General features: G+C 32.6%; 1 protein-coding gene across 1 annotated transcript; it reads right to left on the bottom strand.

Moving 5' to 3' along the window:
- Positions 1-1,453: 1,453 nt before the first annotated feature.
- Positions 1,454-14,694, bottom strand: LOC101973322 (vomeronasal type-2 receptor 26). Its single transcript, XM_005341256.2, has 6 exons — positions 14,483-14,694; positions 13,713-14,010; positions 10,323-11,132; positions 8,714-8,938; positions 7,949-8,072; positions 1,454-2,388 (listed from the first exon to the last, which is right to left on the bottom strand). The coding sequence occupies exons 1-6, from the start codon at positions 14,692-14,694 to the stop codon at positions 1,454-1,456; spliced, it is 2,604 nt and encodes an 867-aa protein (XP_005341313.2).
- Positions 14,695-14,946: the final 252 nt, after the last annotated feature.

Here is a 14,946-nt window from a genome sequence, read left to right as displayed (position 1 = left end):
ATTATATTAAATCTCATCTCTTGAACTGCTTCTATGTCCTAGTATCTTAACAGCTAAAAAAATCTAATAAGTTGTAAATAGTATTGCTGTAGGGACAGACGAGGTAAGGGACTGAAGATAGCAGGAAACAGTTTTATTTGGCTGCAGCCAGGCTCAGAGGGCACAGCTTTTGCTGTAATCAATCAGTCCCCTGAACCCCAAGTTCAAGGAGTTTCAGAGTTTTATACCCAGCATGTAAGGGGATGGGCTCAGAAGTTCACAGTGTGAAGAAGTTCACATAAAAGCAGCTTTCTCTTTTACTGTTTTGGGCAGGTTAACCTTTCAAGGACAACACCTGAGAAGGGGAGAGCTTCTTCTCCCCTTTCTTTCCTCCCCCTGACAGCTGTTACTATGGAGCTGAATTGGTAACTTATCTTAAAAATGTAGAGATCTCTGTGAAGCCCAGCTCAAGGCCAGAGGCCTTGTTTGCAAATTTCTATAAAATACTATACTGGATATGTTTGTGAAAAGCTAGTAAGGGGGTGTCCAGGAACTCGAGTGCTGGTATCTTCCCAGCCAGTGGCCAAGTAAAACAGGGCGACATGAAAATAGGAAGTTTATCTACAATGGACTCTTTTGCAGAGACTCTTTTTCTGATAGTCCTGAAATCAGCCATGGTGAAGACTTCTGGAGAAGCCCAGTTAAGGCTTTTCTGTGGAGAAAGGGAGTGCCACTTCAATATCAGGTATTGATAAAGGAAGAGGTGAAAGAGAAAAAGTCTGAAAGTTGTTCTGACTATATAGAAATACTATGCTTCCCATAAAGAATAGTTCTCCTCATCAGTACTTCAAGTCTCTCTCCTGATGTGTTAAGGGTCCTCAGTGATAAAGCACCACCTTTTCCTTCAAATATTCTTTCAGTTGGGCGCCTAGCCTAAATGTTGACCCATAATAGTTCACCTAAGCCTATGGAAGAGTACAAAACACTATTTAGATAGTCCTAAACTCAAATCCCACACTGTTTTGTTTTTTTATTAGAATAATGAAACCTATCACTAGCTTTCTAGTACCAGAAATTACAACTACCTAAAAATTAATTTTTATATAAAAGGTGACAGCTTAAGTAAGACACACACACAAAAAAGCATATTGTTGGACACTGTTCTGTTTTCACATGAATGATTTTATTTAATTCTGACATGAATCATTTGTTAAATCTGATATTGCTGTTTAAAGATGAGAAAACCAACTTAAAAATATTTAGGAGACATGCTGAACATCATAGTCAGCCTTCAGGGGTTTGGAATTTAAACACTTGTCTATCTGAAAAAAGAGATTTTTTCATTGAAACTTGGTGACTACAATGATGAAAAGGACATGTGATTAAATAGCAATCATCAAGTTGAAATGAAATGAATTCACTTCATGCACACTTTAGAATCTTTATTTCTATATTATAGTTCACTTTATATCAATCATGTCATCTGAAAATTAATTTCTTTGCCTCGTGGAAGGAACTTGTTCAAGAATTTTTTCCTTGAAATGTTATCTGCTCTCAGTAAAATCAAATAGCACTTGGGAAGAAATATACAACCCAACAAACCAGCACTGGAAGCCAAGATTGAAAAAGTTTCCAAAGCCACCATAGTTTTGCCCTTGGTGCTCAGGTAAGTGGGTATGAAACAAATCCACACACTACAGAAGACCAGCATGCTGAATGTGATTAGTTTTGCCTCATTGAAACTGTCTGGTAGTCTCCTGGCCAGAAAAGCAATCATCAAGCTGAGAAGTGCCAGAAAACCCAAGTAACCCAGAACACAGTAGAAAGCAGCTGTGGATCCCTCATTACACTGCAGGATGATTTGGCCATATTCTGACTGTGCATCCATGTCAGGGAAAGGGGGAGAAGTTCCCAACCAGATTGTGCAGATGCACACTTGAATGAAGGAGCCACTGAAAACTATGGCATTGGAGAATCGGGTCACCATCCACATTTGAAATTTGCTCCGTGGGGTGACAGTTTTGAAGGCCACAATCACAATGAAGGTCTTTGCCAAAATAGCAGAAACAGCTACAGAAAATACAACTCCGAAGAATGTTTGTCTCAGGATACAGGTGACTGGGGTAGGCTGACCAATAAAAACCAAGGAGCAAAAGAAGCAGAGCATTAAGGCAACAAGGAGGAGGTAACTGAGGTTTCTGTTATTTGCTCTGACGATGGGTGTGTCTCGATATTGGATAAATAGTCCCAAAATCAAAGCAGTGAGGACAGAGAGACCAAGGGCCATGGAGACCAAAACAGCTCCTAGAGGGTCTTCATAGGACAAAAACATCATTATTTTGGGGAGACACTCATTCTTCTGCCTGTTAGGATATTCGTCCTCAGGACACTTGACACATTGGTCCATATCTGCAAGGGATGCAGATGGATTTGTTATGTTTCTTCAGTCATTTTACCAAAAAAAAATTATATAAAATAAATACTCTTGAACAGAACTCTACTAGAACATTCACTTTGGAGGAGAGAACCTTATCAGAACATGCACAGATAGATTCACTGGAATAATGCATAATGTTGAAAAATAGGCGAATGAATAAATACCTTTCATCATGGGAGAGAAATTTATTACATATTTGGGTTCATGAAATTACCTGAACAATGAGAAAGAGTATCAAAAATTGGAAAAATGTTCCTGATGGAAAAGTACACATTATGTGAAAAATATGTTTTGTATGTGAGGGTAAGTGATTACACTTAAGTTTTAATTTTGGAAGGAAAATTGAGATTTTAATATTTATTATCTATATTTTAGGAATTTTGATTTTTTGTTATAATTTAATTTTCATAACCAGTTTACAAGGTATATATTATTATTTGACTATTCAGTAAAGAACAATGCTGAAAAGGTCAAATATTAAGAGTGATTTTCTGATGATAAAAATATATTTATTTTGTTTAGCTTCTCAAAAAATTCACTGCAATTTTGACTAGAATTCAATTAAAATGGAAATGTTTGATACTTAGTTTTCCATGTGGATTTATTTGGAAATATTTTATCATTAAAGTTTTCTTTTATTTCAGGGAAAAAGTTAGTAATTATCTGTATACAATTTCTTTAAATGAAAAAAAATATGGAGGGGCATATGCCTTGAAGAAATTTTGAAACAAATGTAGTGAATATTCTATCCATTAAGGTTTTATTTCATTCACTTTGGAGGATAATTGGATATGATCCTTTTGAATTAGAAAAAAACCTACATGTTAATTTTGGCTCGATATGCCACAAAAATTACTGAAAATAGTGAAAAGCTTATTGAATTTTTTTATGATGTTGAGTTTCTTCCAAAAGAGTGATAACAAATTTGTGGCTTTTAGGAACAGTTTTTTTTTTTTGTGATCATTATCAAAACATACTAGTATTAGCCATCAGCTCCACTCATTCTTTTCTCACTTGCTTTCTTATATATTCCTTTAACATTAGAATCTAGCCATTGTAGTTTTCAAGAAGAAAAAAACAAATAAATAGAAACAGATTCCCTTCGAGAAGTAAAGGTCTAGAGGGATCTTTACATGGAAAGTATAATTTTCTTATCTAGTGACTTAAATGGTAAAGAACTTTGAATTTCTATATTTTTACCCCAAAATATCTAAATTCAGATTTATATCTATACCTATATCTATCTCCAAACCAAAACATTTTCATAAATCTTGGTTTAGTAAAATTGCAGAGCTGAACTTCCACTCTTATATTCACTTTTGTAGCAATGAATTCTCCCATTCATTCATTTCCAATGCTTCTTCTATAAAAACAAGCACAACTTTTCAATCTCTCTTTTAACACTACTCTCAATATCATTACCACAGAGTCAGTCTGAATGTGTTTGAATAGCTACTATGTACCCATCATTTAAGACAGCTGCTATATGTAGGAAATGATGGTAAGTAATTGTTAATAAATAAGTAAATGTATAATGTGGTTTTATTGAATCCCCTAAGAGATATGCCAAAACCCTAAAACCTGATACCTATGAAGGTGACCTTCTTGGAAATAGAGTCAGTGGAAATGTGTTCGTCTGTAGTGGGCCCAAATCAGTATATCTGGTATTCTTTTTTAATTTATGATTTTTTTATTAAAAAAGAAATTACCCTGTGAAGACAGACACACAAGAAGGACACCATGTGAAGAAAGAGGTAGAGAGTGGAGTGATGCAATTCTAAGAGGCCCCCCCAAGAATGGGTGGCCACCAGCAGGAGCTAGGAAGAAGCAAGAAAGGGCTTTCCACCACAGGTTCCACAGGAAACAGTCCTGCTGAAACCTCAATTTTGGTCTTCTTGCATCTATAACTCTGAGTAAATAAATTTATGTTGCTGAAACAAGTCTCAATAGAAAATTTTTAAAATGATAGTATTGAAAATGTTTCAAATGAGTCATTTATCCAATTTTCTAAAGCCATTTACATTTTTAGAAATAAAAAAACATATTAAGTAAGATTCACATTTAAGATTTAATGCTGCAACAAGTTTAGAAATAAAAGTAAAGAACATTGTATAATAAAAATTTCAGTCAATATAACATCACCTTTGCTCCAAGTATGCAATAAAAATTGGCAAAAATTACCATAAAAAATAAATAAAATATTAAAACAAAAAGGAGACATACATTCAGCATAAATACAAATGTTAATGTTTCTAGAAAAATATAAATACAAAAAGAAATATGAAGAAAAGACATGGAATCACTGTAGGGTCAATTGTATGCCCGGTATTGTCCAGGCAAGTAACCACTGTAATGTGACGAAGTCTGAGAGGGTTGTTTTTTATTTTTATTTTTTAGTTGTAGATGGACACAATATCTTTATTTTTATTTGTTTATTTTATGTGGTGCTTGGGATTGAACCTCATGTGTGTGAGGCAAGTGCTCTACCACTGAGCAATGAACCCAGCCCCCAAAGGGAGTTTTTATATGACATGTGGAAAGAAGAATATGCATAAAGTCTGAGCTTACTATGGACCTGAGGTTGGGAGTTAAAAAACACAATGTTAAGATAACAATTGGGATTAGTTAGCATTGGTTCTTGGGATAAGTTAGCATTGGCTCTGTCCATGTACATGAAATAGCCAAAGCAGTTCTAAACTAAAAAATCAATACTGGAGGCATCAGAATATTATACTCAATTATACTATAAAGCTATAGAGGCCAAAACTGCATGGTACTGGCATAAAAACAGGTATATAAACCAGTGGCACAGAACAGAAAATAGAGATAAACCCACAGATACACTCATCTAATCCTTGACAAAGGGGACAAAGAGATAAATAGGAAGAAACAATGTGTATCAATTGGTTCTAGGAAAACTGGCTGTCCATATGTAGAAGAATGAAACTAGACCCTTAACTCTCACCATGCACAAAAGTCAACTCAGAATGTATCAAAGACCTAAGACAATGACCAACTCCTAGAAAAAAACATAGGGTCAACACTGCATCATATAGGCACAAACAATAATTTCTCAATAGGACCCTAAAACTCAGGAAATAAGGCCAAGGGTTAATAGACAGGATGACATCAAATTAAAAAGCTTCTGCCCAGCAAATAAAACAATGAAGAATGTGAAGAGAGAACCTATAAAGTGGGAGAAAATCTTGCTAGCTGCTCTTCTGATAGAACATTACTATCCAGAATATATAAAGAACCACCAAAACCAAACAAACAAAAAACACAAAAAAACTCTCTAATAACCAAATTAATAAATGGGCCATTAACTAAACATATATTTCTAAAAGAAATGAATAAAAATGATATAAATGGCTGAAAATGTAGACCTTAATTAGCAATTAGGGAAACAACAATGAGATTTCATCTCACTCGAGTCAGAATGGTACCCATCGAGAATACAAACAATAGTAAATACTGGAGAAGTTGTGAGAAAAAAGAAACACTTTTAGACTGTAGGTAGGTTTAAAAATTAATACAACCACTCTGGAAATTAGAGTGGAGGTTTCTTAAAAGGCTGTGAATGGAACGAGCATATGATCTATCTATACCATCCCTCAGTAATTAACATAAAGAATTTAAGTTGTCACACTCTAGTAATAAATGCATTCACATGTTTATAGCAGCACAATTCAAAATAGCCAATATATGTAACCAGCATAGGTGTCTGTCAATAGATAAGTGGATAAAGAAAATGTGGCATATACAATGGAGTTTATCCAGGCATAAAGAAATATGAAATTATGTCATTTTCAGGAAAATGATTAACTTGAGAACATTAGTTAACTAAAATCAGCCAAATTCAGAAAGTTAAGGGTCATCTGTTGTCTCTCACAAGTAAAAACTAGAGAGAAAACAGGAAAGAAAGACATAAGGTCTTATGAAAATTAAAGGAAGATCAGTAGGGTAGAGATCTGATGAGAGAAGAAACAAGGGAAAGGGGAAATATTGGAGAATGATACTGTCTAAATTATACTGTTATATTATGTGAAAGTACAAATATGTAACAAAAATCCCATCATTGGGTACAACAGAAATGCACCAATAAAAATATGATGGAAATATCCTCAATATAATCTTGGTACAGAAATTTCCATTTTTACCTCTATAAGACCTGGTTCTATATAATGGGTTAGGGAGTCCAAGCAATGACAACTGCAATCTCCTAACCTACTTATGCACATATGTATTTTCTATCAATGTATTGAACCTATTATTCTATTAACTTTTCCTTCTATTGTTTCTGTTTCGAATTTGAATGTAAGCTGGTTAATGGCTTAAATTCGAGGTGTCCCCCCAAAATGTTTTTCTCAGATACTGCAGGAATATTCAGAGGTCACATAATTCAAATATGATATTAATAATTTAAATGGAATACTGGATGGTAACTGTAGACAAGTAGGATGTGGCTGGAGGAAGGAGGTTACTGAGGGCATGTCATTAGGGATTACAGCTTGTCCCCCTAACTTCACTCTGTCATTTGCTTTCTGACTGCCAAGAGTTGAGCAACTTTCCTTCCCTACACCCTTCCTCCATTATGTTCTACTTTAACTTGAGCTTGGAACAATGGAAATAGTCAATCATGGGCCAAATCTCTGAAACCATGAAACATGATAACATTTTCATCTTATAAATGATTCTTATCAGGTATTTTGTTCATAGTGATGATAATCTGAATAATGTAAACTATAATCAATTGGTTTTTTATGCTATATATTTTATCTCTGGTTGCTTTTAAAATCTTTTAAATTTTTCTTTTGGATATTTTGTATTTAAGAATAATTTATGTTGATATTTTTTAAACTTTTCTACATTTCTAATATTCTGGTTAATATATTCAAATATAGATGAAGTTGAATACACTTTAATATTTCATCAATTTTTGAAAATATTCTGGTGTTATCCCTTTAAATCTGTTTTTTCTTCATCGTCTATATTTAGTCTTCCTGGAATCCATACCATCTTACTCTACTCTGCTAAATTTGCCTGTAAAAACTGCATTTTGGATAATTGATTCAGATGCACTTTCCCTGCACCAAATCCCATTTCTTTCCTGTCACATATACTGATAACTCATCCACGGACTTTTTAATCTACACATTTTTTCATTTATTTTTTTCATACTGTTATATTGTGTGAAATTTGATATTTTTGGTTATTTTTGAGTTTTAATAGAAAGCTATTTTATATTTTGTATTTAATTATTTCACATTAATTCCTGAACATTCTAAGAGTCTAATTGAAGGATAGTTTTTCTAGAGAGAATAGGCATCTGTTTCTGGTGATAGCCAGGGGATGCTATTAACCTGAACCAACTTAGCCAATTTCCACTCAGAAATTGGAGGAAAAAAAATTTTGAAAGGGTAAGTTATTTTCTCTCAGTATTTAGGTTTATAAGTATGAAATTCATTTATTCTTGACCCACATTTCATTGTATGCCATTTCACATTTAGAATAATTTTCAGAAATGCCTACTTGTTTCATTGGCAATCTCCCCATCTGGACAGGGAATACAATCAAAACAACAAAATGGTTTTCCTTCAAGAGCTGTTTTCCTGAATCCAGGTGGACAACTTTGACTACAAACAGCTGAAGGAGTCTGTGTCAGAGACATGGGAAGAAGGAAAGTCAGTTGATTAGTAATATTTTGTAAGAGCATATAGAAGATTGTAGAACTTCTGTGTAGCACAACTTAACCAAGAACTACTGAACTTTTGGAAAATATTTAAAAACTGTAATGTTCACCTTACTGTGCCTCATCAGTCTTTTCAGTATAATATAGCTACAATGCTTAGAGACTTAAAAAAGTTTTAATGGGAACTAAAATATGGATATAATAGTTAAATAAAGTGAGAAATTATTAAATGCAGTTGATAAGAGTATTTTTATGACCAAACAATTATTTTATGTCTCATCTGAGTCCCTCATTTTCGTTACTGATGTCATAAAGCTTCTAGAATGTATGTAATGTAGAAAAATTGCTATATTGATATATTCTTACTATGCAGGAGCAAATCTATTTGAGCATGAAAAGGACAGAAAATATGGTCTATTTCATTTAAAATAAATAGCTTCCACAGTGATTTTGAGGCCAGAAAGTCCACATATTTTGTGTTCCAGCAAAGCAAAAAATAAGGAGAATCTGTACCTAGTGGAATTAGGAATTTAGTGATTACCTAAATCCTACTAGAGCACTTTGTTCTGATAAATATCACCATGGTCCCACCTTAGGATGCTTACCTCATTGAAGTGTTCACCCCATGTTATCAGCTTATCATTTAAGGAAAGGTGCTGAACACTGTTTGATTCAAAAACGAACTCTCCAACTTTCACATGGGCCTCAGTTCCATTCAGCAATGACTGATAATTGAAGATGTCAAGCTTGGTTGTTGAAATATTCTCATTCACAATTTTCTTCTTAACAAAACTTCTTTCAAGTTCGAATTTTTGCAGAAATTCATGGAGCTGAAAGTGAAAAGTGATTTTCAGAGGATGAATATCTAAAGCATAAAATAAGAATAAACCTAATTATTTCTACTGCCACCTTTCTCTTTGGCTATTTATTCCAATAGATTTCTTTTATAAGGTTTTTAAAAAATCGTTCTAATTAGTTATGCATAACTATAGAGTGCATATTGTCAAATCATACATAAATATAGTGTAACTTCTCATTCTTCTAATTGAACATGATGTATAACTTCATCAATAGTGTAGTAGTATATGCACATAAGGTAATAATGTTTGATTCATTCCACCAACTTTTCACCTCCATACCTCCCTTTCCCTCCACAACCTTCTATCTAATCCAAAGTGCCTAGAATTCTTTCATAAGTTGTTCTATCAAAGTTACATAGGGATTAATATTCTTCAGTTGTGCATCTTTAAACTTTACATATATTAACATACAGTTTTTTATAAAACTTGTGTTAGTTACTAATATTATCTCTATTTTACAAATTAGGATGCTGAATTTTTTGTCACACATCTAATCAGTCATGAAACCAGGATTCTTTAAGCATTTGCTCCTAATTCTAAAAGAAAAAACTGGAAATTGAGGTGATGAATTTTAAGCTTCATAAATAATGTTTCCTCAAGTTACACACTGCTATTCTTATACAAACATAAACCACTTAAAGTATAAGATATTAATGTCAATAAGATAGGATTTTTAATTCTTTAAGAATATAAGCCATAGTTTTCTGAATACATCCTTTGAACTTTATGTAACTTATTGCAAGTATGAGGGATGTTTTCATAGAAACTTTTTGTTTTAAAATTATGCATTTTTGAAAGGAAAGCTGAACATTACTCTTATAACAGTGAAAATCAATAAGCTATTCTATACCAATTTAAATTTCTCAGGATGTTTCAACTAGAAAGTTTACAGAATGCATTAAAATGACCTGTTTATTGCCAATTATTTTTAACTTATTTATTCTTCACATTAATTTATGATGTTTCCTTTCATAGAGGATTTATATTAAAGTATACATTGAAATTTTATAAGAAAGTTTCTAAAATTAATATCCAGATTATTATCTACTTAAGTCAAGATTTATACAAAGTAACTATTATAGAGTAATAATTGGATGATGCAAAGAGAGAGAGAGAGGTATAGATTATTTGGGAATAATAAATAACACCAAGAGAATGTGTGTGTCACAAAAAATAAATGCAGTTGGAGTTGTATGGCTGGGATTAATTACCAGTATTTTAAAAATAAAGAAATATATACAAAATAAAGTATCTTTCCTGTAATGTAAAAAAATGCAAAGTTCATGTATCAAGAAAAAGAAAAGGCAATCTATGGCCCCTTGCCCCAAAAAACATTAGAATGGACTAATGCTACCTGCCATGGATGAGGAGCCATACTTGCGCCATTGTCAAGTGATTCTTCTTCCAATCTGAGTGACAGTTCTTCATGAAGAGCCTTGGCAATGACATGCACAGCACCATAGACATTGTAACTCTGGGGTGATGTATTCATATCCCAAACATGCAGACCTCGAGTTTCCAGGGTGCCATTTTGTTCACATTTACTCAATTCCCTGATTCCATGTTGATCCAAATACGGACATTCAAATAGTATAGACCACACATCCTGGATAAAGATATCCTGGGGATATTTTGCAGGCTGAACATTTTTGAGAAAACCCTCAAAACCAGGAATCTCATCCATGTGTACTGAAAATGATAATCCTCCACCAAAATATGTATAACTTAGCTTTTGTCCAAATGGTGATATAGTTATATCCCAATAAGAAGTCGTGACCCAGACATTACCAAATATGATATTGCACAAGATTTTATACACAAATCTCAGAAGAGAATATGTGTCTCCAAAAACTACAGTAACATTTGAAAATGTAAATCTTTCCACAAAAATTTGGTTATTAATAGTATCCATGGCAGGAAACTCTGGAATTCTTTCTGCAAATGCAACACAGAGTCCACTGTTGATCATTTCTTGTGTCATATCCCTGAGGAACATTTCTCCCCTGATGTCATCTGGAACCACAAGGCCAACCCAGATCCAACCAAAGTGCATCATTAGTTGAATAAATCCTTGATATAGAGCTGTAGGGTTCATGGGAAATTGGTAGAGAGACTGGAAATGGACTCTGTCCCTGAGGCTGTAGTCAAATGGACCATAGCTGATCTATACAGAGCACAAAGTTACAGTTTATACAAATTAATGATGTTTATTCACAAATGATTTAATATATTCCATCTCTTACAGGTACTATGAAATAGAATTTGTGATTAATTAAGTTCACTAAGAAATACCACTTAACTGTATGTCAATTATTACTAACACTACTTACATTATATGTACCTTTTCCCTTTTTTTAAAAAAATATATCTTTAAAAAGCACCAAAAGTTTTCATTAGTTTTACTAGATATTACTAGATATATCCAAAAAGATATTTTTTCAACTTCAGAATTTCCCATGACCTTTCTTCACCTACACTTTTGAGCCACTGAAATAATGAAATGCTATCACTCTAGATTTTTAAGTTGAAGTCATAAATAAATTATCAAATTTATTGAGAAAGAAAAGTACATTAAGCATTTTACAATTCATGAGAAAAAGAAATGTATGAAATTTTACAAGTTCCTACACCTCTCTCCTAGCCTTAGTATACATAACCCATTATCCCAAAATGAAAAAAAAGTCTAATTATTTTCCCCTCACTTCATATAACATTGCTTTTCATCCATTTGTACTATTTATCTTTTCTCATGTGGCTATCTTTCTTCATAAAGTTCTTCAATTGAGTTGTGTAGACGGCTGTTCCTATATGTCTCGAGTGTTGTCTTTAACCCGCTCCATCAAGTATGCTGACCATTCTCAAGCTTTGGAAAATGAAGTCACTGACTACCTAATCTGCTAAATCAAATGATAAATCATCAGAACTTAATTTACTTTATCTACCATTGATGTACCACAATTGATTATACGCTTTTTCTTGAAACATGCTTCTAATTTAGTTACCAGGATTGCATTTCCATAATTAATTTCCAGGATACGACATTATCATTCTATTTTACTGAACCTTCCATATCTCCTCAAAGTCAATAAACAGAGGACTCAATGACTCAGACTCAGATATTTTCCCTTTCTCCACAAATATACATTCTCTAAATAATCTCCTAAATTTACATGCTCACCATAAACATTTAACCCCGAACCTAGATCTGTGTATCCAACGGCTCAAAAGGCATCTACACTTGAGTGCTTAACAGACCCTTCACGTTTATCAGTTCAAAATCATGATTGTTCAACACAGATGCTCATTAAATGCTTGTAACTACGTGAATGGTTGCTTTAAATATCTCTGAGAAAAGAAGAGAAAAAGAAATAATAAAAGCATAAAGATAAGCATCTACTTTGAGGAAGAAAGCAGAAAGCATTAGTAAAGCAATTTTTAATAGATGTACAAAATAAGTAATTTTAATAGATGAATAACATTATGCTATTTTTTGTTTTCTTTTTTTAAATATTTTTTTAGTTGTCAATGGACCTTTATTTTATTCATTTATATGTGGTGCTGAGGATCGAACCCAGGGCCTCACACATGCTAGGCAAGTGCTCTACCACTGAGCTACAATCCCAGCCTCTTTTGTGGTCTTTTGAACTTGATTATGGATATATGTGGCTAACAGAAATATATTTATGTTTAATATTTTCCTTCAATAAATTGCAGAACAACTTTTAAATTGTTAATTATAAAGATAAGTATTTAAATTTTGTGTGACCAAAAAAACCACTTAGTTTCTTAAGTACATTTTGAAAGATTGTATTTGTTTATAAGGAAAGGGTAAAAAGAAAGATTTTAAAACCAATGAGAACAAAAAAATTCCCTTCCCACTATTACATAACCAAAGGTGAGTTTGTAAAGACACAAAAATTAAATATAATTAACTGATAAGCATAAGAAGTAAAAATAAAACAGAAAAAAACCCACTAATACCTAAACTTCATTGACAAAGTTTTTAACAATTACTCTAGCAATTTTAAAAGGGTAATAACTGAGATACTCATGCACTATAACTGGAAGATGTTTCTAAATAGCAATTATTTAACCAATAGAAACATGAATTAATTTGACTGAAAGCAATGAGAAAAATATTTATAGAAAGTTATCACTGATATATATATATATATATATATATATATATATATATACACTTTGAAAAACAAGAATGTGAATTGAAATAGATTTCATAATAGAGGAGAATTGAAAACAACCTAAATGCCTGATCATAAATCAGCTAAATAACTTTTATAGAAAGAAATATTAGATTTCAATTTAAACTTAAATTGAAGGAAAGTGATGATAGGTTAAATATGTTCATAGCATTAGTACATCTTAAAACATTAAAGACAACATGTGAACTGAGTGCCACCTTCCCAATATATTTATGATGCTTTCTCATTCTATACAAAAATTAGTCTGGGTGCTAACAGCAACAATTACTAAAAAGATAGTTTCTTTGGCTGGGGAGATTATCTATTATTGTTAATTTATCTGTATGTTTTTCTACATTTTAAGGTTTTCAAACGCTAATTTTATTTTACACAGGCAATTTTTGTTGTAAATAAATATATTTTAGAGAATAAAAGATAATTAAAGTATACATTTTTAAGAAGTCCTACACCTTTCCTAAGAATAATTTTGAGTTTTTGGCATATATTATTATGTTTAATATCAAAAGTCAGAATTTTTCATTTACCTGGGGTACATTGTAGAGACTGAGTACCTGAGAACTCTGAGCTGTTATTTGTGTTGAAACACCTCCAACAACAGCCACCAGCTTATTTCTCTTCTCAGATCTACAGTCATAATTAGGAATTGGAGGACTCTTTCCTGAAAGCAAAGACATGGAACTCTTCACTGCCTTCGTCTCAATAAAGTCAACATTGAAGAGATGGAATCCCAGAGACATATTGAACAATATATTCAGGTCCTTGTTGATTTTCTCTATTGCAAAAACCATGGCCAGCAGGTGCTGATAATGCTTCGTTAGATCCCTAGTAGGCAAAGGTAGAAAGACAGCTTACTGAATTTTTTTTCTAGAAGAGATAAAAATCAAAGAATGCACACATACAAAGAATACACATAATAATTAAAGAAATAAATGAGATATCATATTGAAAATGTTGAGAAAATTGATGCCTAAAAATATCAGATTGAGAGTACATAAAATTTAAAATTTGACTTTTTTGATGTACAGGTTGTGACTGAGTGAGTACGGTGAATCCAGAAGAAAATGACCAGCATTAAATTCAGTTATTCTACTTTGGGTAACAGGACAAATTTTGGGGAAAAAAATAGTTTACTAGATTACTTATGGCAATATGCAAAGCAAACCAATTCAAATGGATATAGGTTAAGAAAAATTCTCAAAACCATGTCTTTTACCTTTATTCAAAGAAAAGTAAATCTCAACTATAGAGTGCTTTTTAGATCTTCTTATGCACTTAAGAGAAGTCATACACTTACACATAAACATTTTCTTGTATATACACATTATCTTTAAAGCCAAATCTGGTGTTATCATCAGTCACTCTTAGGGAAAAGAGTCCACCAATAATGAAATCCCCATCTTGATAGTAGCCAGGAGAAGCAGGTACATTTAGTGAAAGAATAGAATTTTCTTCCTGAGATACAAAGATGATCGTGACCAGCAGAGGTAAATCAAGAGGTAATTTCATATTAAAATTGATAAATATTAATATAGTTGATTAAATATTAGAAATGTACTCTATTAAAAAACTTGTCAAGAACGGATAATGGTAAGAGTACTTGAACAGACTGTGTTCAAAACAAATGCTCCTCAAATCAGTGTGGGAAAAGTTTATAAAGTATTTGCCTTGACCTGAGGCAAATGTAAACATCCCCTTGTTTTCTGGGAGTATGTTCAACTTGCACCTGCTCAGCCTCAATTCATATCCCCTTTGGCAGAA

Source organism: Ictidomys tridecemlineatus, chromosome 6, assembly GCF_052094955.1.
Source record: "Ictidomys tridecemlineatus isolate mIctTri1 chromosome 6, mIctTri1.hap1, whole genome shotgun sequence".
NCBI lineage: Eukaryota > Metazoa > Chordata > Mammalia > Rodentia > Sciuridae > Ictidomys > Ictidomys tridecemlineatus.
The sequence above is the reverse complement of the archived record's forward strand: the minus strand, read 5'-3'. Positions and strand labels throughout refer to the sequence as shown.